General features: G+C 39.9%; 1 protein-coding gene across 3 annotated transcripts in view; it reads right to left on the reverse strand.

Moving 5' to 3' along the window:
- LOC121964149 (disks large homolog 1-like) overlaps positions 1–25,286 on the reverse strand; it is a 136,926-nt gene that overhangs the window by 110,689 nt on the left and 951 nt on the right. For all 3 annotated transcript variants that reach the window (XM_042514371.1, XM_042514381.1, XM_042514374.1), the window contains exons 2-4: positions 24,512–24,682; positions 20,910–21,771; positions 19,751–19,847 (exon numbers count right to left, since the gene is read on the reverse strand). In XM_042514371.1, coding sequence (XP_042370305.1) covers positions 19,751–19,847; positions 20,910–21,771; positions 24,512–24,682 — 1,130 coding nt within the window. The remainder of the gene's footprint in view (positions 1–19,750; positions 19,848–20,909; positions 21,772–24,511; positions 24,683–25,286) is intronic.

Consider the following 25,286-nt stretch of genomic DNA (forward strand, 5'->3'; position numbering starts at 1 on the left):
CCAACAGTTCCTCCACATCAAAGGCACAGTTCCTTAAGCGCTTGGGTGGAACTTTAATATTTCATGTGTTGATTTTCCACTCAACAGTTTCAGAGTACTTTGCAAGATGATGATTGCCAATTTTAGCCTCAGCACACTTGGCATGGCCTGATGTTATGCAATTAGTGAGTTTACTCGTAGGAGATACGATGAAATCAATTTAACAATAGGTTAAGAATGACAAAGATCTGACAAGAAGCTACAGTTTTCACATCTATAATAGAGTGACTAAATTTAAGGCAGTTTCCATTGCTTTAATATGGATTTGCTATGAAGAGGAATCTTATTTTTAAGCAAAAAAAGGTCATGGTTTTAGAGATGTGATTGTGCCTGTCCCATCATACATCAGGCGAGATACCAGATACCCTCCCCCAGTCCACAACATATCCTCATACAACAGATCATACAATGGAAAGTTGTGCACATGGTTCATTTGACATTTAAGGAATTAGTGCCCCTACCCCTTAGGTTAGGTTCAGGAAAGGAATCGTGGTTGGGTGACTTGACGTGATGATGTGACATACGTGCATAACTTCTAGGTAAGAGTCATGTCTTTCTTTGACCCGTCCATCCACCCTGACCACCACCCTACGCAGACTTTGTCACTCCTTATACCTCCTCACCTGACTTTCTCCTTTGCTCCTGTCACATGACAGAGGATGTTACATGACCACAGCCCTCTGGCTTAAAATTACATGAGTTAAATGCAAATTATAGTGCATTATTTTTCATAAGTCTAAGTACCGTGAATGAAATCAGGCTGCAGTCCTACAAGTTTATCACATAAAGACCGACTCTACGTACAATGCAGAGCTTCCAATGGACCTACACCTTCATGTCCTTGGACTGTGGGAAGAAAAAAAGAGCACCAATACAAACTCTCACAGGTCCCATCTGGCTGACAAGTTTAAGTCCAAGATCTTCTTTGCAACAGTGCTACACTATTCACTGCACCACTGAGAACTGTACTAAATTTCCAACATGTATATGGAGAGAAGAAAAATGCATATGGAAAACATGCATATGGAGATATCAAACCTCAGTACTGTCCAGAGTACAAAAAAAGTGTCAGGTAAAAAAAAAATGACATTGAATTTTTTACTAATTCTCTAAAAAAACAGTTTCTGATTGAAATCATTATGTTGCCAATGTTATACTATGTTTTATTTGGGCAAAATTCTTCGAAAGCAGCTTGTGGTTAGACAACATTTGACATTTCATAAGGCTTTTCTTAGCAATATAGGTCATGGAAAGTGTTTCCTTAAAAGGGAACACCACCTAAATCAAGAAATTCAAAGTTATTTCCATGGCTTAGGAAAGTTAAATCAATATTTGTGAGCATGCACTACTCTCTCTCAAAGCCACAAGTCAGAAAAGAAAGTCTCAAAGTATAAAGCCTAGAACTGCTCCGTAGACAGTGAGTAAGAGCCTGATTTTGTGGAGCCACAGGATGTTTGTTTTCTTTTTTCTCAGTTCTGAAACAGAAAATTTACTCATATACTAAGAACATTCCCCTGGCTGCTCTCACTGTCATCTAGGACATCTTTCAATATCCAATGCCAATACAGCAGCTTCAAGCTCTCTACCCTAATCATACACTTGAATTTTTAGCACTCTAGCTTGTGGATTTGGGAGAGTTGCTTATGTTTACTTACATTTTAGGACTGTCTTAGAACATAGGAATAAAATGTATGTCTTTTAAAATTGTGAAGAGTTACTGTTTGTCTTTGGCTGACAGAAACCAGACAATGCAGGATATCAACCGTTTTGATTGTTTTAATTTAAAAATGACTTATCCAGCAAAAAAACAAAACAAAAAGCCAAACATAACTATGTGGGAAGTAACTTGTGAGGTTTTGTTGCAGTTTCTTTCCGCTTTATGTACTTGTAAAGTGAACATCTTTGGCTTTAAGCTGTTGGCTGGACAAAACAAGCCATCTGAAGATGTCACCTTGGGCTCTAAAAACTTTTGGGGTTCATTATTTTTTAATATTTCAATAGGCTAGACAATATAAAGACTAATAAATCACAAAAATAGCTGACAGACTAGTCAATAAAGTTCTAATTCCCAATAGTAACTCATTTAAAGGACATCACAATTACTTCAACAACAGTATACAGAAAATTAACAGGAGAACACAATCCTGCTTCTCTCTCTCTCTCTCTCTCTACCTCTCTAACAAACACACACACGCACACACACACACACACGCATCTTTCTCTCTCCTGCCGGCTACCAACTCTCACCTTAGTTTACCTCAACCCCGGGTCCCTTGACAAGCTTAGTCATTACCTCTTTCCTTCTCTCTGTCAGCACATTTTGCCTTAGTCAGTGTCTCTCTCAACCATTACTTTACCCACTGCATCTCTCTCTCTCTCTCCCTCTCTCTCTCTCTCTCTCTCTCACACACACACACACACACACACATAACGCTCTCTACCTACCTTGCATCCAAACATCAGAGATATGGTGTTGTTGGTGCATGCTACTTTGCAGTGGCACAACATGTGGCTAACGTTAGCTAGCTGGTCCCGCGCTGGGGGGGCATCCTAGTCCTCATACACACATTTCACACTCACACACATCCACACACTCTCACACACACACACATGCAAATGCATGTGTTCTATCAACCGCGCTCCATCCTGTCCCACAATCCCCCACTATACTGCCCCCCCCACCCTCTCAACCATTACTTTACCCACTGCATCTCTCTCTCTCTCTCTCCCTCTCTCTCTCTCTCTCTCTCTCTCACACACACACACACACACACACACACCATCATCATCATCATCTTCATCTGTGTAATCCTCATAGCTGGTCAGGACGCAGGGAGCAACATGGTCACTGGTCTGCCTGTGCGTCAGTGTCTGAATCTGTTAGCACATGTGTTTGTGTTTTCAGTGTGTTGTTGTTGTTGTTGTCAGCATGTGTGGGTCAGTCTGTCTGTGTATGTGTGCATGAAGGAATATGTGTGTGTGTGTGTGTGAGTGTGTGCATGTATGTAAGTGTGTGCATGTGTGTGTCAGTATGGATGTGGTCTCTCTTGTCCTCCTCTGCAGCAGCAGTCCCAGTCCTCTATCTCCTCTCTCTCTATCTGTGTGAGAGTGTGCCTCTCTCGTTCCATCGCTCCCCTTCTCCCTCTCCCTTTCTCTCCCTCTCTCTCTCTCCCTGGTTTGCTCACTCTCCCTTGCTTCGCTCCACTGCCTCTCTTGGCCCGCCTCTCAACAGCAAGATCAATGAGAGACAGAAAGAAAGAGAAAGAGAAGGAGAGACCTGCACACAGGGGTGGTGGGGGGATTAAAAATGTGTCGTATCTCTGGTGTCCCCCTATCTCTCTCTCTCTCTCTCTCTCTCTCTCTCTGTCTCTCTCTCTCTCTCTCTCTACCTGCTGCAGTGATGCTCTGCCTTGTGTAGTCATATACCAGTAAACACACACACAGACAAAGAGCGAGTGAGGAGGAGGGGGGGTACAGTATTATACGGGCTAGTGAAGATTGAATTGACCAAATATAACATTGGTGGAGAGAGAGAAAGGGAGAGGTAGAGAGACATAGAGTGAGTGAGTGAGGGAGAGACAATGTTGTTACATCATCCACAGTCACAGCAATGGTCTCCCAAACACACACACACACACACACACACACACACACACATTACAGGGGTTACTTGTTCTATTGACATTTGAACACAGCATTGCTGATGTGCTGGCGGCTCAGCGACAACTTTGGCATGAATCCATTTAAACTCCAGGTGACCGGGATGCATGGCAAAAAAAATAAATCATTATTCGTGATCCCATTAAAGTAGCACTGGACAAGACTTTAAAATAACAATGCAGATATCTTGCTCGAGCACAAAATCAAGGGACGCATCCACACTAACTGAGACACAGTAAATTCGCCCCGTTTGCCAAAATGTTGGTGTAAGCAGACATTCACACTAAAAACACATGCACAATGAACAATGCAAAAGACTGTGTGAGACATGAAAGTACAGGAAGTCTAGTTCTGAGTAGCAGATCATTGAGTTTGGAGGCTTAGCAAGCACTAAAAGTAGTTTATAATACTCTAAGACAGGACGGTAGACCTCTGTATAGTTATTACATAGGTAATTTAATCTTTTGCCGCAACAATTCACATTATGGAGTAATCTACATGTGCTTACATGTATTGAGCTGTCCACTGTGACACCTTGCAGGATGGCGTCCCATTGCACTGTGGGAAAAGTTGAGCCAAGTTCAACTTTTTTTGCAGGACAGGACGACCCTGCATTTTTTTATTTATTTTTTTTTATGCAGAAGCCCTCTGTGTTGGCACCCCTGCTGCGTCGCCGGGCTGGCCTAATTAAAATGAATGAGGGGGCTGCGCTTTTTTAGTCCGTCTGCACATGGCCGCAGGTGTGATCGCTGTATCCAGCTACTCAGAGTGAAACAGTAAAATTTGTGTGTACAAAGCCGTACTTAACAGCAGCCAATGAACACTTTAGGCAGTTGAACTAACAAATATGGCTGAGCCTATTTAACACCTGAATGATTTCATAACAAAAAAAGTGTAAGCATGTATAAATATACAGCATATTATGCAGTACATAACACAGGCTCCTGCTTCTGGCTGTATATGCTGTAAACACTAATGTAAATACAATTTGCACACTAGAGTAGCTTTATTAAACTCTCATTCAGATGTTTTATTGTACTGTTACGATACATGGGACCAGTGGTGTACTTTAACAAAGTAATAACACTTTGTTGCATTACTTAAATATTCTTTTGGAGCTCTTTTCAGAACTTCATTTGAATTCTTATATTTCTATGGACTTTTAGTTTTACTCAACTACATTTAAAATGCATAGTTTTACTCCGGTACATTTCTCCTGAGCATTTTAGTTACTTAATACAAAATATAGAAAAAGAAAGGGAGGAAGGGATGGACGGATTAATGAACGAATGGGAGGAAAGGAAAAACTGAGCATTGTTCTTTAAATCCTTTAAGTTGTAAAAGAAGACCTAGTTTTTATTCAAGTGTATTATAGGCTCTAATTTTAAGGTGGTGTTTGTTACGAAGAAATCAACTTCACAATCCTCAGAATTCTGACCGCTTGCTTTTTTCATTACCAGTATTTTTTACTTTTAATACTTAAGTAGGCCACATTTAACATCATAAAAATATGTTTGATACTAGCACAGTAAATATCAGCTACTTTAGGACTTTTGTTCAATCAATATTCTGATATAGGCTACTTTTACTTCTGCCAAAGCCATTTTCTGGTAATAAATCAGTAATTTTACTCAAGCATAACTTTCAGGTAATTCATTCACCAGTGCATAAGATGACTACCAAACTATTCCTTTATTAAAACAATCCCATTTCCGTAAATTTGGCATGTAGGTGGTCACACATTCTTACTTCAATATTTGGCCACATTCAACACTTAATATGGTGTAAAACACATTGTGACCACTACAGAAAGTGAGGAAATTAAACTTGAGTGTGAATTAGTCCACATGCTAAATATGTAAACTGAAGAGAGGAGAGGAGAGGAGAGGAGAGGAGAGGAGGGGAGAGGAGAGGAGAGGAGAGGAGAGGAGAGGAGAGGTGAAGAGAGGAGAGGAGAGGATTTATGAGAGATAAAGGGCACAGGAAGTTAAACATGTCAAAGCGCACCCTTCAACCGAGGCTCTTGATGCTGACGGCTGGGCCATCTGGACTATCACACACACTGAAACACAGACTCAAACACACACAGTAGTCTCTCTGTGGTTGTCTCTGTCTTCTCACCTCGACTAGAAAATAAACAACGCAGCATGAGAGAGAAGAGGACAGAGAGGGAGAGATGTTGTGAGAGAAAGGAGAGGGTGAAGCGAGGGAGACGAGCAAACAGAGGGTGACTTCGAGGTCACTTACGGGTAATATTTTGAAAGACAGAAAGGCGGGGAAAGACAAACTAATAATACTTTACAGAGTCTCTAACGTAATTTTATACATTTACTGAAAAAGTAATCAATTCACAACCTCGGACTATGCCTTGAGTTACATTTAAAGCTGGTAATCGGTAATGAGAAATTATTTTCAGAAGGTTTTCCAACAGATAAAAGATGCAGATACAAGCCTGGAGGATCCAATTAAGTCTAGAAGCTGATGCAGGTAGACAAGTCATATAAATAATGCAATGACATGAAAGGTTATTCTGAGCGCAGCAGGGACTTATTTTCCAGAAAAAACTCCTTATGCATAAACTTACACATGTTAAATTTTGTGTGTTCTATGTTCTGCAGCAATAATTGATGAATAATTAATGCATTAGGCATGTTGCAAAGCTCTCTGCAAATCAAACTTATGTTATATCTGAACTTAGATATAAGTTTGAGTTTTTAATGCAGGGAACAATGTGTTTTGCATCCATCCCCAGTAAGATTTTTAGCAATATTTCTGGGTGTATTGTTGATTTTTTTATGTCTATTTGGACTCAATTTAACTTAATCTGGGCAAATTTTAAACCAGTAATGCATGAGATCCTCTTTTGTGCGTTTGTTGGAGTTTGGTTGTTTGTTGGTGATATTTTTGGCGCACTATGCAAGCTTTGAAACTTTTCCACTGAACATCTTGAATATCGCTCATCAAACACTGAGGCAGACAACCAAACTCCTTTGTTTCAAATAAACATTTGCTGTGGATCTCGAAAGTTATTCCCCGTAGTGTTTAGAAGAGTAAATGTTAGAGCTCTTATAAAATCGTTCAAGTGATGCCTGAAAATATAAAAAGGGCATATTGTAATAAAAATGTTCTGTATTTGGACACAAACTTTTATGATTTCTTGTTCTTGATTTTATATAAAAACCTCACAAGAACCCCAAATGTTTTTTTCCATTTTCAGTCAGCTTTGGGTCAAATGCCAGTCTTCTAAAAGTCTTAGTTTGTGTGATAAGCTGGCTGCCCTGAAACCAGCTACTGTATATGTGTCTCTCTGTATTTGGCAAGGAACAGATGGAAATACACACACACACACACACACACACACACACACACACACAAATACATTCATACATCTGGGATAGCCATAGGCATTTTGGCTCATATGGTTCATAAAACATAATGTGAGGTTAAATATAGAATCTTACGTCACATTTCCAAACTCACACTTCAAATTACTGAAAAAAAAGAAAGACAGAAAATATAAAAAAAGAAAGAATGAATGGGAGAGAAATAGGAGAGAGAGACAGAGAGAGGCAGAGGATGCTACCTCATGAGCCTAGCAGGCATGCACTACATGTTAACATTAGTAGGTCAGCCAGCACAGAAATAACTACGTTGTGTGTATGTGAGCGTGGTAACCTCGTACACTCACTACTGGCCAATCAGAACGGACTCTCCATTCTACATATTGACCAATCAAATAAGATGACATACATCAACATTTAAAATATAGTCACATGATCGGCTTTCACCAGCTGTGTATTCAGTTTTCACATGAGTGAATCCCCCCTCCTTACTGAAAGGCTGTGCAAGAACACACTGACTTCTGCTGAAATCTCTCAGCTACATATACCAACCGTGACGCAGAAAAGCTCTAGTTTGTCCACATTAATGGACTTTCATTTATTGATTATTTAAAGATATTTAATTAAAGGTGACATATTGCTACAGTGGAGTCTACAGAAATACCATCTGAGCACCCAGCATGTTAGTGTATTTGTCATACATACAGTGCCACTATGTGGCAAAATGCAGACACAGCAGCACCTGCACAGTGATCTCAAACTATTGACTTTATATTAATAGTGTCAATAAAAACTTAGAATTTTTTTGTTTTTAGGTTATCTTACATTGAGGGAGAAAATATCAGGGCACAGGGGCTTAGAGGCTCTTACTAAGTTCATCAATAAGGATTTTTGTTTATATGAGCTGTAGTAACATATAGATACTGTATAAGACAGCAGCACTTAATTACACTGTCTCTCTGGATCTGCATGTACAGCTAACATGATTTTAAACATACCTAAATGTATATTTAATACCAAATAACACATTTTTGTTATAAAAAAAAAATAGCTTGAGTATTTAAAGAACCGTGTGTAAGATGAAGGTGGATTTAGTGGCATCTAACAGTGAGGATTGCAGATAGCATCCAAACTGAAACATTTTATGGTTGAAATTCCTACAGTGTACATTGTTCAGGAAGTTTTTACCGGAAAGCGAATTATCCGCAGAGGTCTCTTCCTCAATAACAGACCAAAATGGACCTGATGACTTAAACTGGTAAAAAGAACCGAATAAGGCAGTTTCACGTTAAAAAACAAAATAAATAAACGATATCAACAACAAAAAACGTGTTTTTACAAGGCTCTCATTGAGGAGGGGCTGCGAACAGTGGTTGAAGCAAAAAGGTGAATGTCCCTATCTACAGCCAGTGTTTGTTTTGGGCAGTAGAAACTGTCGTAACATGGTGGTGCAAAATTCAATTTCTGCCAATATGTCCCCATAAATCTTACACACTGAATCTTTGATGAAAAACAGCCAGAGCGGGGGTTTTGCCACATTATGTGAAATACTGTTACGGATGTAAACAGACTGAATGTGAAAACCAGGTGCCAAGAAACAGAAGAGGCAGAATTATCATCTTTAAGGCAAAGGCAAATTTATGTATTTCATACCTAAAAGGCAACCCAAGCTGCTTTACAGATTACACAGTTTCTATCTCGACAAATCATAATTTCTGCTGCAACTGTTGCATTCATGCTACTGACAGCAGTTCATAAGAGGGCAACTTTTTTAATCTTTTTGACCCATAGTACTCTTGCAGAATGGCCCGGAAACTAGTCTAAACCATCCTGACAGGCAGAGGTCAAAGGTTCACAGAGCCATGATGATTCTGAGCGGTTTAATTTCCCCTCCCAGAAAATCAATGATAAGACTAAACTGAACTGAACTGAACTCAACTCAACTGTCTGCCTTGTTTGTGTGTATGTGTGTGTATAGTAAAGTTGGTGTGTGTGTGTGTGTGTGTGTAGCTCCTCGGAGATTAGTCATCTGCTTAATGGGATTAGCTGCTCTGGCTGTACTCAGGCATGGCATGAGCTGAACTATTTAATGTTAGCTTGCTAGCCTGTTTGGAGAGGTAGATGAACAAGAGGAGGTCAAACAGCCGAAGAGTTCCTGTTCCTGGGAAAACAAAGAGTACTTCTGCTAATCGAAGCGAAGCGGTGGAACGCAGCAAAGAAGAACTTAACTCTCAAATTAGAACGACAGCCTTCATCACAAACTACTGCGACTACTCTTGTTCATGAGACTGTCATCCCTACCAGTGTTGGTATCTTGTTTGCACCCTTTTAATAAATCGGTAATTAACAGGTAATTAATTAACCAGCCAAATTGGGCTGATTGTTGCTGAGGTCCGGGACCTGATAGCCAAATGTGAGCTGGCTCTTGCTCGTGCATTGCTTGCTTGGTGTCAGGGATGTGGACTTGGAATGGAATGGATTCATGCTGAGAAAAAGCTCCAGTTAGCAGCTAGCTTAGGCCAGTTTAAGTGACTAATGGCTTTCCCCCTTGGCCACAAAGTGATAGCCGAACCGTAAAAACACATTAAACACAATAGCAGTTCCATTCAGTAATTTTTCCAACCATGAATATCCTATTGTGTGATTAGACTTTAGTAAATAATAGATAAGGAGTAGGGGTCGACAGATTATTGGCCCGGGGCCAATATTTGGCATTTTTCCTATAATCTGTACCGGTACTTTATTTTAATGATTGCTGATAAAAATTAATTAATTCAAAAGTGCAAAGAAAATGTCAGCATCGGAGGAACCTTTACTTTGTAAAAGCTCAGGGAGCTATTTTTATTCATTCATTTTTTATTAAAATTTTCACTTGACTATAAAAAAAGTTGCTGTATACAATGTCGAACGTTTCAGTTTTGATTAAACGTTTGCTAAAGGCATTTAAACAAAGTTTTGTGTTGGAGTTTGTTATATTCCAAATTCTAAATTTTGACAAGAAATTTTCATTTTTACTGTAAATGCGCGTCGGTTCCAAATATCAGTTATTGGTCTCATTAAGTACTGATAATCGGTATCAGCCGTGAAAAACCAATATTGGTCAACCCCTAGTAAGGAAACCACAAAAGAAGCTATCTGGGCTTTGTTACTAACTACCCTTTTTCATGGCAAATGCAGGCAAGCCACACATATTGCTATAATTTCTATGAGCGATGGTATGATCTAGTCTAGACTAACTCCAATCTCATTGTGGTTATGTTGTCTCTAGGCCTTCATCAAAGTACTGATTTTAAAAAAGTCACGATGACTAATTTCTTGCCCCACCACCAAAGATCAAGGCCCTAAACAAGTTGATACAACTTGGGCTTTCTGACACACATTTTTCAATGTTCTGTTAATTAATAGGAAAGAAAACTTGAATATCAAAAATCAAAAATCTATTATTTCAAACATCTTCAAATTCACCCTGAAGATAGTTAAATCTGCCCAGTTGCAAGGTACTTTCAACAACAAAAAAGATAGTTAAAAGCAAAGCGGTGGTGCTAAGTTTACTTAAGTCTGCTGTCTTCTGTCCATTTGTTAAACATTAGTGATGTATGCAGTTAGCGGACTAGTTAATGAAATATTGCTACCCACGCTAGTCAGTCACAAAAATACCAGTCAGTTAAACTTATTAAATTATTTTTATTTTATATAATTGTGTGCACCAAATCAAAATGTCATTGTCATAAAGGCACATTTCCCAAACATTTATTTTGCTGAAGAATGTGTTCAGTAAATGTTATTTGATTACTTTTATTTAGTTTTAGTGAGTTGTCATGTTTTGCAGCAAAATGTGCATGTTTCTAATGCATGGTGCAAAGTGCCACACATGTCAGTGGCATTTACAATACAATTTTGTTGTTGAAGAACGTGATTAACAATGTCAAATGGCTCAATGCTTCTTCAGTCGTCTAATCTCTCTAAACTGTGCTCAATTTTGACTGTTTTCATAGTTTAAGGCTTTACAAAGGGAAACACCACCAAAATTAAGGATTCTAATAAATTATTTCCTTTGCTTAAGAAAATGCAATCAACATATGTGAACATGAACTACTTCATCTTAAAGACAGAAACCACAGAGCCTGATTTTGTTTGTTTCTTTTTTCACAAATGAGCAAATGAGCTTTATTCTCTTGAGTCAGTTGTAAAAAAAGAAAATGCACCCATATACTCTTTGTGTCATCCTTATCAATTCATTGTCTATGGAGAAGCACTCTAACATTTGGATTTGGGAGAGAATTGTTCAATTTTTCAATATTTTTGGAATGTCCCAGAATAACATCTATGCATTTTGAAAATGGGTGAAGTTCCCTTTAAATTTTCATTTAGATGTCAGGGAAATTAGTCATTTAGAACATCCCCATGAAACACAGTACTGTTTTTCTTTGTGGTCAATATCAAAGTAACGAGGTAAAGTTAGCATTATTTACTGTTTTGTAGTGGACTGTAGTGTTCAACGGTCGTTAGCCTGTGAAGTTCAGAGGCTATGCAGTAAAGTAGCACTACAGGGATTGGAGCATTAGTAGGAAGCTATCATTAATGTGAAAGTCATGACCTCTGGCCCCCGGACTAATTCCTCTTAATTACTCAGCTTCTCTTGGCTGTCAGCCAGCCTCTCTCATCTCTAGCACCTATACCTCTGTGGAACAATGAATCAGAGACTGGATTACAGTGTTTCAGAGGGATGTGACACACATCTTGTTCCACAATATATAGGGAGGCACCTATAACACTGATACATGCAACAGCCAACATTTTCGTCATCTAAGACAGAATTTGGAAACAGGTTGATTCTGGCTTAATACTGCAAAACAGAAAGAAAATACAGTTTTTTGCCTCATGTATGTACATGTATAGATAGAAAGGAAACATTTTTGCTTGATTCAAAACAAGCTTTAAAACCAATCCAAACTGTCTATGCAAAAAGGTGCATCAAACTACATGGAGTTGCATGCAGTGCACAATAATGCACAAGAAAGCAGTCTGCTGGTCATTCATTACTGACACTGATTTAACAAAGTTGAGCTTACTACTCTACCATAATCACAAGACTTGGACCATTTTTCTAAGTGAACCATACACAGCAAGTCAGTCAGAAGATAAATTATAATTAGTGAAGATACATTACATTGATTGAGGATGAAGAGTTGTGACGGTCCATCTTCACCTGTAGCCCTCGTACTGGCCCAGTAGGTGTCAGCCCTACTACAGGCAGGGCTGTCCAAACACCTACACCTTTTGTCCAAACCTTCACAACAGGTGTCGATCTTTTAACCTTTCGCTGGGGGTCTCATGAAGTGAGCTAACCTGTGACATCAGCCCTACAGTACATTGCCGTATTAGTCCTGTTGCAGATGCATAGCTCGGGGCTCAACAGTCCTACAGCTGCTTGGGAAGTTCTCTCTCTCCTCTCCTCTCCTGTCATGCCTTCTCCGTTGATTAATTTGTCAACCGTGACCCCTCCTCACAGTTACATCACAGTGCCAGCTGGACAGTTACACAGACGGATGGATTGGTGGAATGATGCAGCGCAGAGTTTTCTGGCAAAATCCAGTAATAAAAAAACAGAAAGGCTTGACAGGCTCAACCTCTCTCCTTCCTTTGGTCTTTGTGTGTGTCTCTTTCATTTTTTACCCCTCTTTTCTCCTCTTTGTCCCACCTAAAATAGCTCCACCTCTGTAAAGTCTATTAGCAGCCTAAGGTAAGCCTCTTATGAGAGACTCTTGCTCTCTTGGAACACGGGAGGCCGGTGACACTCAGAAAGGCCAAACAACAATCACACGCTGATAAAACCGCGTGGGATTTAAGATGGGATATATCGGAGAGGAAAAGCGGATTGGGCAAGATAGAGTGGAGAATACTGATAGAGAGTGAAATCCACATACTGAGTGTTTGACAACAATCTCCTCTAGTGCAAATATAACTACTACAATATATTGTGTATATTTTCAAAAATGTTTGAAAACTATGGATGTAAATCACAGCTTTCGTTGGACAATGACACGATACATGCTGTTATTAGAAAGTCTACCATATATATAATTATTTTATAATTCTGATTTGATTCAGTTCAGGGGTCCGCAATCGATATGACACTTTATCAGTAAATATCATCATTGTCTTTTTCTTTATCTCTTTCTTTATTTGTGTTTTGCCATTATCTGTCTGGTGCTAGTTTGCAGTTTGAATACTTGGGAGGAAGGTGTGCTTTGACAGAAATGACGTCACAGACGTGCCATTGCAATTTCACAATGAAGACGAATCTTAAAGATGACGACATGCACCGATGTCTCCACTTTGCATCAGTGATGATCACTGAATCGTTATTTTGATCCAGATCGAAGTATTGTTACACCGTTATTGAAAACTGTTATATTTGAGAATTTTTTATATTGTACTGTTTGTTATTTTTGCCATGATTAGAGGTGTTTGCAGCCTACTTCCTGGTTGAATTTATTTGTATTGTTTATATGTGTTCACCAATTTTTTTTTTAATTTTTAGGTTATTGTTGATGTCACCAATCAATTCAGGTTGCACATAGGCCTTTTTTCTTTTTCTATGCATCTTAGTCATTTTTACCCAGCATGCCCAAGAGTTAAAGAGAGAGATGGACAGAAGAAATAAAACAAGCAGGATGAGAAAGGATGTACCGAAACATCCTCCAGCAGTAATCTAGAAGTCTTGAGCTCAGGGAACACCCTCTGTTTTTGAATCCATTATCTTAATGAGATAAATGAGATTAACCAGACAAATGTGAGATGGAATCCCTGCTGTCTGTTAGTATATCTGCCAACACACTGCAGACTTATTTGTGTGTGTGTGTGTGTGTGTGTGTGTGTGTGTGTGTGTGTGTCTCAACCCTTTAGTACTTTCTATCATTCATGAGATCCCTAAAAGACCAGGCAATGTCTTTCTAAAGCTTCTACGTATTGTTATCAGATAACAGTCCCGTGTTAATGAGGAAAGGTTATAATGCTAACAACTAATAAGTAAGCTCATGAGCTGGCTCCATGATAGTATTTCTTTCTAGGGCAGCAGGGTCACCTAGGGGTCAGAGTGTATGTCCTTCAAGCAGACAATGTGGTACAAACACTTAAGTAGAGTCTACGAATAAGCACAATAAAGTCGATAATGAGATTGAGTCTGAATTAAGACCTAACTTGAACTCAGATTTAACACACATTCACTGTTTTTTACTCAGCTAACAGGCTGAAAGTGCTTGTAAGGTCATTAAACAACACCTGTCCTGACCACTCTGCTGTGGGGGCTTTGTCTGACAATTTCCTTAACTTTCCAAAACCAACAATCCAACAAACACAACAGTTTCACACAGCCATCACCCAGGTGTACAAAGGCAATCATTTATGGATTATAAAATAAGGATTTAAACTTTCTCTCTCAAACTCTTTTAAACAAACTACTTCTGTCACTTTTCATGCCTTCAAGTGTGGCCAGAACCAACAGTTCTGAACTCTAGGGCTGTATCCCGACTCAATTGTGCCAGTCAAACCAAATTTGGCTCTTCAATATGAATATTCAACCATTTGTTTTGTTTTCCATACAAAGTTTGAAAGAGTAACGGGCTCAGCGGGACGTTCAGTGTGACATTCAGTGTGACAGCAGCATTTGCATCGGATAGCAAATAAGTTAACTGCACTAACAGGAGGTCGTAAATGTGCAACATTTTTTGCCAATACTAATGTTAAATATCAAACAAAAGCCAGACTGTATCATATTAAGTTGCAAATTCACTACTTTCTAAAAAAAGGTGCCTCCTCTTGTCCTACTCTGTGCCGCTGTCTGCATGTCTGCACCTCTGTGTATCAAAGAGTGGCGTGAAAGTCAAGAGCACCCAGCAAATTATGGGGACCAAAACGTCACCTAAAGTACACTGCACAGCATGCTGACTTGCAAAAAAAAGAAGAAAAAAACCTGACTCCTTGAATTGAGGTTTTCCAACTGATGTTTCGAATATCCGACTTTCAAGGGGCAGCCCTACTGAACACTTCTGTCTTTATGTACCAATCATATCCTGGCCTTTGCACCTAGTCATATTTGTAGTTCAGATAAGATAATCCTTATTAGTCCCACAACAGGGAAATTTGCATCATTAAAGCAGGAAATGGTAAACAAAGCAAGGTATGTACAAGATAAATAAAGAAAAAAGAACAATATAAACAAGACACAAAGCTCGACAGCCTACAAAAAACGGTTGTCCTAATGATAGCATTTAGAAATTATACACTGACATAAGCAAATAAACCAAATATGAATGAATGAATGAATGAATGAATGAATTAGTTCAATTCTCCATCGACTGTCTAGAGTCACTTATGCAGTGCGTTTCCCGCTACTTTAAAATGGGCCATGCATTTCTGAGCACACACATATGTGCATAACGTATGTGTGTAATTCTGCCATCCTTTTTTTAGCAAAGTGTTCTCCCCTGCCATGAGACCAGTCCGTCAACCAGCAAATCAGTCACTTATCTATACAGCCAGTCAGTCAGACAGCTAGTCTTTTGAAGCGTGTGTCCTACCAACCCAGTTTCCGGTCTCTCTTGGTGTCACATGTTGTTGGACCAACAGTTGAGCAACAGCTCAGCATTCCCACGAGAGTCGCCTCACTAAAGCACAGCCCGTTCAGGTAAGATATCACCTTAAAGCCTGTTCATTCAAAAAGTGCAGCACACCATCTGTCCAATAAGCCACCTGTCACCAGTCTGACGTGGCTACTTGGTAATAGGAGCACTAAGTTTCTTATCATTTACTGTGCCTGTAGTTTATGGTCAAATGCTTCGTTTTGATGTCTTAAGTGGAATCCCCCCAAAAGGACAGAAGATCTCAGTCCCGCGTTAGATTAAAAATCATGCTATGCTGATGACAGTGTATAATTAATTAATCATGTGAGAAATGCACACACAATTTCGACACAAACGTTAAAAGATTGTAAACGAATGAGTGAATGACATCATGAGGGACACTGATTGCGAAACCTAAATAATTTAGTTATTTGAAACTTGGGCTGAGGCTGTTGCTGTCACACCCTGTTTTCTCTGTCTATTTTGTCTGCCATTCTCTTCTGCTCTACTCCAATCCTGCTCTCTTCTTGTGTCTCACCTTAGTAGTGAGGATGCAGATGCAGTCCATCCTCACCAGTCCGACTGGCAAACTTTCACCGAGACATCTTCCAGCTGCAACTTCCACCACTCAAGCCGCTTGTTGCTTTTGGTGACATCCTTCTGCCGTCTGTCTGTCTCTGTCTCCTCCTTCAATTTCATCCCTCAATCTCCCTCTCTTCCTTTTCTCATGTCCTCTCCACCTGTCCTTTCATCGGAGCAGCCAGAGAGGACTTCTCCGCTAAAATACAGGCCGACTCGGAAACATGGCAGCTATCCCGGTGCACCTCCACCCGCCCTCTTGTTTTCCAGCTGCTGTCTTCCGTTTTATGGCAGCTGGTAGCCACATTTTGACCTCAAAGAGTGCATGGCTCAGAATATATAGCCACACACGCGCAGCAGAGCACACTCAGCACACACAAAAAAAGGCAAACATGCAGAGACAGGCGCAGAGACGCATACACATGGATGCACAGGCAAACACTCACGCAGACAGACGCGTATACACAGACATAAGCACACACACACACACATACTTATACTACACACACACCACTCTGTGCTGTTTTATCAGGTCAGTCTCTGGCAGGAGTGGGGGTTTAGTCTGAGTGAACAGTAATGGCGGTATAGCAAAAGATGCTCTACTTTCAACTTTGGGTATTGGCGAAGTTAAAGCTCTGTATGCCCCCTGAAGCTTCACACAAAGATGGGATGTCACTCACTCAGGATACCAGGCTTTTTCCAGATACACAACATAACTACAATTGATGTTACTGTACTATACATAAGATATGAGACCATCACTGCAGAGAGAGATATGATTGTACATGACGCACATTAAAAAATTCAGTTGCATAAAACAAACACACCCAATTTTACATTTGTTTCTGTTCCTGTCCTACTCCACTTCTGGCCGGCTCCACCCTCACTGGCTCTGCACTCATTGCTAGTTCTCTCATGATACTCACTGCTGCCAACAGTTGTCTGACTGTCTGCAATGGGTTGTGCTAATGAACATTATTTCTTCAGCAGCCGTTTAATAAATAGTTCAGTAACAGATATTGAGCAAAAAATGTGTTTCATTCAATTTCAAGCTCACTTCCAGGTTACTGTTCAAAAGTACTTTTCCTAATACTGTCTGTGCTGGAACACCTGCATTCACCCTCATCTCTTCAGGCCCCCTTCCTGAAAAAAAAAAGAATAAAAACAGTCTGCTCTGATCGGTCAGCATTTCCAGTTTTTCTGTACCTTGGCACCTCTGCATCATCACTGCAGCCAGGGAATGACTTTGACTTTGACTGAGTATTTTTTCCCATTAAAAATCAACAATAAGGGGTGTTGGTGGCTCAGTGGATAGAGCAGACGCCCCATGTACAGAGGCTAAGTCCTTGCCGCAGCGGTTGCAGGTTCGACTCTGGCCTCAGCCCTTTGCCGAATGTTGTCCCCTCACTCTCCCCCTTTCACACTTATTCTCTGTCCTATCCAATAAAGGCCAAAAAAGCCCCAAAAATATCTTAAAAAATCAACAATAAACCCTTCTAGACATAACTGTACATGTTCCAGCACACAATACAAAATCAAGTAGAAATGAACAACATCAGCCACCAAGATTATATGTTTTTTCCTATGTTAGCACATAGCTACATGTAGCACTGTACTTGCAGCCAGGTAATGACTGTTACAGATTTTAGCTGCACTTTCTGTTGTTAAAAAACACCAACAAAAGCTACTAAATCAAAATCATCAAAAACAGACATGTTCCAGCGGCGGAATATAATCTGTAATTGTGGAGAAATTAACAACATCAGTAACCAGGATTGTGTTTCCCTGATGTTAGCATGTAGCTACATGTATCAGTGTAAGATACTTAAATAAACACTTGCAGTAGTGTGCCTGGAGCAGATGACCATATGAAGAAATCTGTCACCATTTGATGTCATTTTGCAGCCAAAGAAGAATAAAACGTTGGAAAGAGAGGGTTTAAAACAGTCTGAAGCCTTAAATTTTTGCTCAGAGGGATTATTTTTTTCATACATTTAGCTCATTATTTGAATCTTTGGCAATGTTTAATAGGAACATCCGACACTGCGAAATTATGGCAGAAAATAAGGAAAAGTGTAATAGGTCCCCTTTGAACTTAAGTAAATTAAACACAAATTCCCTGTTCTGTATGGTAACTAGCAACTGTAGGCTACATTTCAAATAAAATTAAATGAGCCACCCCAGTTTCTTATTTATTATTGGATAAATTAATTAGGAGCACACAAGCAGCAGTTACCACCAACCCCAACCCAATGCAAGCATTAATTAGCTGGCAGGAAGAACGCTGCAGAATGCAAATACTGTACTGTATTGAAAACAGCGTTAGCATACTGCCATTACTGCCATACAGCCATTTTCCAGAGATGTGAAGCTCATAGCAACAATGTGTACAGTTTAAGCCTGTGGTCAAAGAGCCCAAACCACATGAAATCAAATGCATGAGCCCATCTCTGAACTCGTCCTACCAATCTACCGGAGAATGAAATGTTACTGAACTGAATTGATTCCCCTTGTCATCTTATGTAATGCAGTGTAAGCCAGTGTTCAAACAACCAGCCTGCATAAACGATCTGTCTATCTAATTCTGCTCTCTGCAGCCACCAGCAGCCTTTGTAGCAGTTAAAGAGGTGACATGTCGTCACTAGTGTTTTGTCCAAATCAAAACTATTTCCATGAAGGAGAAGAGATATGTTAGAGATGAAACATTGATTCAAGGCTAATTCTAACTGAAAAGCTCAGGATCTATAATGGGGAAAACCACAATTACCAGTCATCGCTCCAAGAAATGTTAACTTGTATGATAATGATTCTTCTGCAGCAAGGTGAACTGTGCTCCTAAATTCCTCATAAGCTACATCCATAAATGACAAGACAGTGTTACAACAAATGACAAACTGCACAGGCAGAAACAAAACGTGATGTAACACGGTGTAAGAAAAACCTTTGGAACTAAAACAAAATGCCGTTATCAAGGAAACCTCATCAGCGATGGTTAGGAAGATAAAAAAATAGTTATCCACCTCTGGTTCTGACAATCATGACAGCATTAATAATGCAAGCAACATTTCGCCAATGTTGCAGCAGCGCAGGCAATCACAAGAATTTTATCTACTGGCTGACAGATCCCAGCAACACAAAACTTGAATATAAAATATATGTTGGGGCTATGATAGGACCATGAATAATACTAGTAAATTTCTGCAACCTGACCAAATAAGCATCAATACAGTGCTGTACATCACAACACAGCATGATCTCCGAGGCACAAGGAGATATTTTTTTTTAATTAAAAAGCTTCTCCAAGACTCAAGAGATAAAACACAAACTTACTTCTTTTCAGAATCATGATTAAGATTCGGAGGCAGTGCAGCCGTACTGTAACCTCAGAGGTTGGCACCCAACAACTGAGATTACAACTTCAGACAGCAGGTAATATCTAGTCTGCTTTTACTGTGGAGGGATTTCCTGCAGGTTTACGGCGGCACAAAACAACCAGAAATGTCTTACCTTGATAGGGGTCAGTGGACTTGAAGCTGGCCTTGGGCTGGCTGAACCATAGCTCGGGCTAGTGAAGGTGACTTTTACTGGCCCAGGGCTGGTTGGACTGGGAACAGAGATCAAGGAGAAAAGATGTCTGGAGGTGAACTCTGAAAACTGTCAGTTATTATTCTGTACTACTACACCTGAACTCTCAACAACAAACAAAATCCAGTGTGACATACAGTACAGTACATGCATTTTTATGATACAAAAAAATACATTTTATAGCAACAGCATCGTGTGTTTGCATGAGTTTTCAATGAAAAAATATACTTAAGTTTTTAGTACATTTTTTCTTAAAAGGGTTAATCTGTTTAAAATTTTGGTGGAATATTAAAGGGGGCTATAATGCTTACTCTCAGATTCATGTTTGTATTTTTGGTTTCTACTGAGGCTTTAATGGTCAAAAAACACTTTTCATCAATCAGTTTCTCTCATACTGGTTCTGGAACGCCTGTATTCGCCCTGTCTGAGAGGGTCAGTTTTAGCACCTGTCTCTTTAAGAGCCCAGTTTTCTCTGATCGGTCAGTGTTTCCAGTTCTTGTCATTGCAGCCGAGGAATGACGGTAAGCGACGTGTAGCAGTGTATGTAAACACTTGAAATAGCATGCCTGGGGCAGATGACCATATAAAGAAATCTGTCACGAGCTGACATCAGCTTGTCATGAAAGTAGAAAAAAAAATGTTGGAAACAGTTTTCAGATTGGTCTGAAACCTGAGGTTTTTGCTTACAGGAGTTACTTTAACATATGTTTAACTCATTATTTGAGACTTTGGCCACATTTAATATAAACGTCTCACAATGTATACAACAAGGAAAGGGATAATAAGTCCCCTTTAATGAAAAAGCTCTTATAGTTTCAGCATATTTTTTTCTACATTATATTCAATCAAAGTATCAACAAACAGGATTGCATCAGTGTCAGCACACTGATCAAAAGGTGCATGATGTCATACTTATTTTGTTCTTTGTCTGCATATTTGGTGTTAATTATTCATTGCTGTGGTGATTTTCACCGATTCTAAAAAAGTAAGTCTTGCTAAAATTTCCATTATCCACGCTAAAGTCTGGTTTGCTGATGTCCCCTTTTAACTATTAAATTGTATGCTCATTTTTTGGACTCACCTCAGATGAGGTCCTTTAGTCAGAGGCCCTGGAGGCCCTGTGGGGCTGCGGCTGCTGAAGGTAAATATCCCCTGATTAGGGCTGGTTGGACTCGTGCTGGGAGTCACTTTGCCTTGGCCGGGGTCCTTGGTGGTCACAAGAGCTGTAGAGACTCCACTTGCATCTGTGACTCTGTTGAAACCCGGGCTGGTGACAGGAGTGTTGCTGGTGGGGCTAAGTTTGTTGGGAATGGTTGGAGACACTAAGGCTTGGATGGTGCTGGAGACAAGGGCTGAGACAGTCACCAGGTTGAGGTCTGGAGAGACAGAGTCGCTTTGTGGATTGGCAGAGGTGGTGGAGCTTGCTGATGAAACATTAGAGTTGGTGGAAGTAAGACGTGGCTTTGTTTCATTCGGGGAAGCTGCAGCAGGTGTTTTCATGGAGCCAGTAGGGGTTTCTACACCATTCGCTGTGACTCCGGGGGATGGGGCAGCAGAGGGAGAGGAAGGCAAAGGAGTCTCTGATGCCAGTGATTTGGAGGCTTCAAGATTAATGGGAGGGAGAGGAGCACGGTACTTGACCTTGGCTGGCTGTGACGGCGGTGTGGAGGACTGTGTGGTAGGAGAAGTTGGCTTTGTTGCAGGTGTGCCGGATGGGAGTGGCGCAGCATGGGACTTGATTGACTTGGGTTTGGGGGTCAGGGGTTTTGGCTGGGATGATCCTCCAGAAGCCTGTGGGCTCAGGGGACCAGAGGGGGACTGTGGCTGGGCTGACAGCTCTGCTGGCAGGTTACAGGGGGCAGGAGGGGTCCATGGACTGTGTGTCTCGTCTGCAGAAGTCTTGCTGTCTGCAAGGATGCTCAGCTCGTAGTACTCCTGAATGTCTGAAAGGAGAAGAGCAGAGATTAGCCATGATGATTGACTTAAAGGTTTAGTGGATTGGTAAATAAGGTAAAGAAACACAGGGGGATGGATGAATGATTGAAACCAAAACAAGAAGTTATATGAAAGACTAATTTCAAAAACATTAAGGCTATGTATTTTTACAGGACACAGAGCGGAAAGGAAGAGCTGATCAGTCAATCAACAGAAAATGAAGCACCAATTAAATAATCAATTCATCTGTCAAGACTATTATCAACCCAAGTTAAGCTTCTCAAAAATGCGGGTTTGCTGCTTCTGTTGTTTTGTATTATTATAAACGGAATATGTTTGTGTTTTTGACAGTTCGTTTAACAAAACAAGACATTGGAAAATCTCACTCTGGGCTTGGGGAAATTGTGATGGACATTTCTCATTTTTTTGACATTTTATGGACTGGACAATTGATTGATAAAGCAGTTGATGGAAATGTTAATGTCAAATTTAGCTATAAAGATCACTGGCTGCAGCACTGTAAAGCTGTTTGAAATACAGACGAAAACAACAATGTATGGTATATTCAGTCAGACACTCGCAAATTGAAGCCGGTCAGAAGAAAATGCTTTTTTACCTCTGAGATACTGTCGAGTGAATACTAAAGAAATACAGCTAATACACTAGTGACCTCTAGTGGCAGCTTTAGTATACTGCCACCAGTCATATACTGCAAACCAGGAGCTCCTGAAGTACTCAGGGTTTCCCACTTATAAGAGGAATAGTTCTTTCCACAATCATTTCCCTATTTAGAGGTAAGCACAATGACAGAATGTGGCCGTTATGATTGGAGGTTTCACTTCCCCCTCTCCACTTACAGAACTGACAGGCAGTACTGCGCTAAATTATACACACGATGGGCTCAGGCTACCAACTCAGAGAGGTTTGTTGGTCATAAAAGAGACGATGAAGAAGAAGACAAACAAGATAAATCTGTGGGAAGAGGACAGGGAATATACAGTGAAAGAAATATTTCACCACAGGAAAGGCGGTGGATGGGAAAGACGGTCTTTTTATAAAATTAGGCCATGTATGCAATAGAAAGATGCAAACACAAACAAAATGGTGCTATGTGGTCAGAGAAAAGTGAAAAAAGGACTGTGGCATTTGCTTTTGCACAAGAAGTTGAAAATCTATAAATACCAGAATGCACTGTGCAGCACTGGACCAAAAAAACTGCTAGGGTGGCAAAATATAAATTGCTCATCCAAAAGAAAAGAGAGAAAAAAACAGTGGCTGGCTGTGAACAAACCACCTTGAATTACAGTTACACAGTGCATTAATGTTTCTGCAAACATTTGAGGCTACACAGTAACAAAATCTTGGTTCATACTTGATCGGCACTGCCTAGTTTTCTCTTTTGATCTCAGTTTTTTTTAGCTTCCATTTCTCACAATACAGCAATAGTGCCAACTTCCTGCTCACAAACTCATATTACAGCCAATAAGTGCACTAAATAATAACTAATAACTAACTAACTAATAATACTGACAAAAAAGAGAGATGATGCTGTTTTAAGATACAACTTTGACACAGAGAGAGCTTGATTAAAGGTCAAAGTCACAAACAGGAACTCAGTCTCATGGTTAGTAAATAGCATGCGCACACACACACACACACACACACAGAAAGGAGTGTTACTGTAAGAGCTAAAGGTGTGGGCGTGGCACAAAGCAGGGACTTAGAACCAGTTTGTCGAACCACATGTGCCCAGTGTTTTTTTCTTCAGTAAGCAATAGCTCACCACAAGCAGAACTAAAACCAGTTTGACACAGACTGTCAGCTCTTGGGGGAATATTTATACATTCTACACATTCTCTAAATATGTGATGACTTTCTACAAAGGGTCCTGTGTTTCTGTGACAGGCCATTTCACGCCTACATGTTTGTGCTCTGATCTTCATTTTCTTGTGAACAGTCATTTGATGGCACAAGATTTTATTGACATTTTGAAAACTAGTGCTACCACAGTGCTCCAGCCTTCTCTCCTCTGACGTGCAAGCCTAGAGTCTTAAACCCATAAATACAAGACAAACAAATCCAGCTACAGCGTGGCAACAATGACTTCATGAAGTTGTTTTTGAGACCAGCACAAGAATCAAGCTTAAAGGTCAGTTCACCAAAATCACAAAATACAGTGTCATCTGGTCATACAGAAAGTTGCTGTATTTGCTGTATGTGCTTTATTTGCCAAGATTTTGAGATTATGTAATTAAAGATTAATTTGAAAAAGCATCCAACTAAAACCTCTTCCCGTAAACAACGTCCCAGTTCCTCTGCATCATCGAGAAAATGTGGAAAACAGTGAAAACCTCTATATAAGAGCTTGTTCATGATTTGGCAGACGAAACCTTTCAATCTAACATTACACTGATTAAAATACCCTGATCGCTGGGAATATACTGTAAAATGCAATCTAGTGCAGGAAAATATGCAATACATGCCTAGAACTAAAGCTTATGATGCCTTAAAATACAATAAATACCTAACAGAAAATAGCGCAAATAGAGCTTATTTTTAAAAGGGCCATCCTTAGGCTGCATTCACACTGTGAAATATTTAATCCAAGCATAAAAGAGTGATGATGGTCAACATGCTGGTCAGCCCAAAAAAGTTAAAAAAGGCTTTAAAAAATCAGCAATTTATGTTGTAATACTTGGTATACGTTGATGGATGGCCTGGTGTATGAACAAACACACATATCCTTACCAAGCAGAGCGCTAAAGAGCTGACTCTGGAAGACATCGATGACTCTGTCCAGGGACTGCTGCAGCTGGGAGTCTTCCTCTACAGGACCCTGTTTGGTCCGCCTCTGGTTCTGCTGTCTCTGGTCAAGTTTGGTCCTGTACTGCTGAAGAAGCTCCAGGGCTCGCTGAGCATCTAACACAAAAATATATACAGTTAAATAACAAAGACCCTATTCCCCCAAACTAATGGCAGAAAAATAGAGATACAATTCCTCCTGCACTCTTAAATTGAGCAAGAAGATTAATATACATTGAAGCCTCTACTTCATTGAGGATTACCATGGATACAACTCTGGCTGCAGACTCACAGGTTCTTTATCAGGGTGAAATTAATAGAGACAGATTGATAACACCTGGCTACATATAGTGAGTGCGGACTCAGGTGTGCCAGAACATTGTTTTCTATCCCTTTCTGCTACTGCCTGTTTTCAATGTTTGACATCAATGTTGAATTGCAAAATTGAAAGCAACTACAAATGAACAGTACATAAGGTTTCAGATTGCAAGGATGTAGCAATTCTTTGCTTAAAAGAGATGGATCAAGGTGCAAAAAAAAAGTTTTAAGGGATATTTTAAGTCATCTTTAATTATAAGGGAAACTGTGGGAAATACAGACTATTTATGGGAAGTAATAGTATGTGCATTCTGTTAAATTATAACTTCCAGGCAATTAAGTTTTACTGCTATGGCTTTATGTAACTCTGATCTGGAGAGTTATGAGGACAACAGAGTTTATG

Source organism: Plectropomus leopardus, chromosome 3 (genome assembly GCF_008729295.1).
Source record: "Plectropomus leopardus isolate mb chromosome 3, YSFRI_Pleo_2.0, whole genome shotgun sequence".
Lineage (NCBI taxonomy): Eukaryota > Metazoa > Chordata > Actinopteri > Perciformes > Serranidae > Plectropomus > Plectropomus leopardus.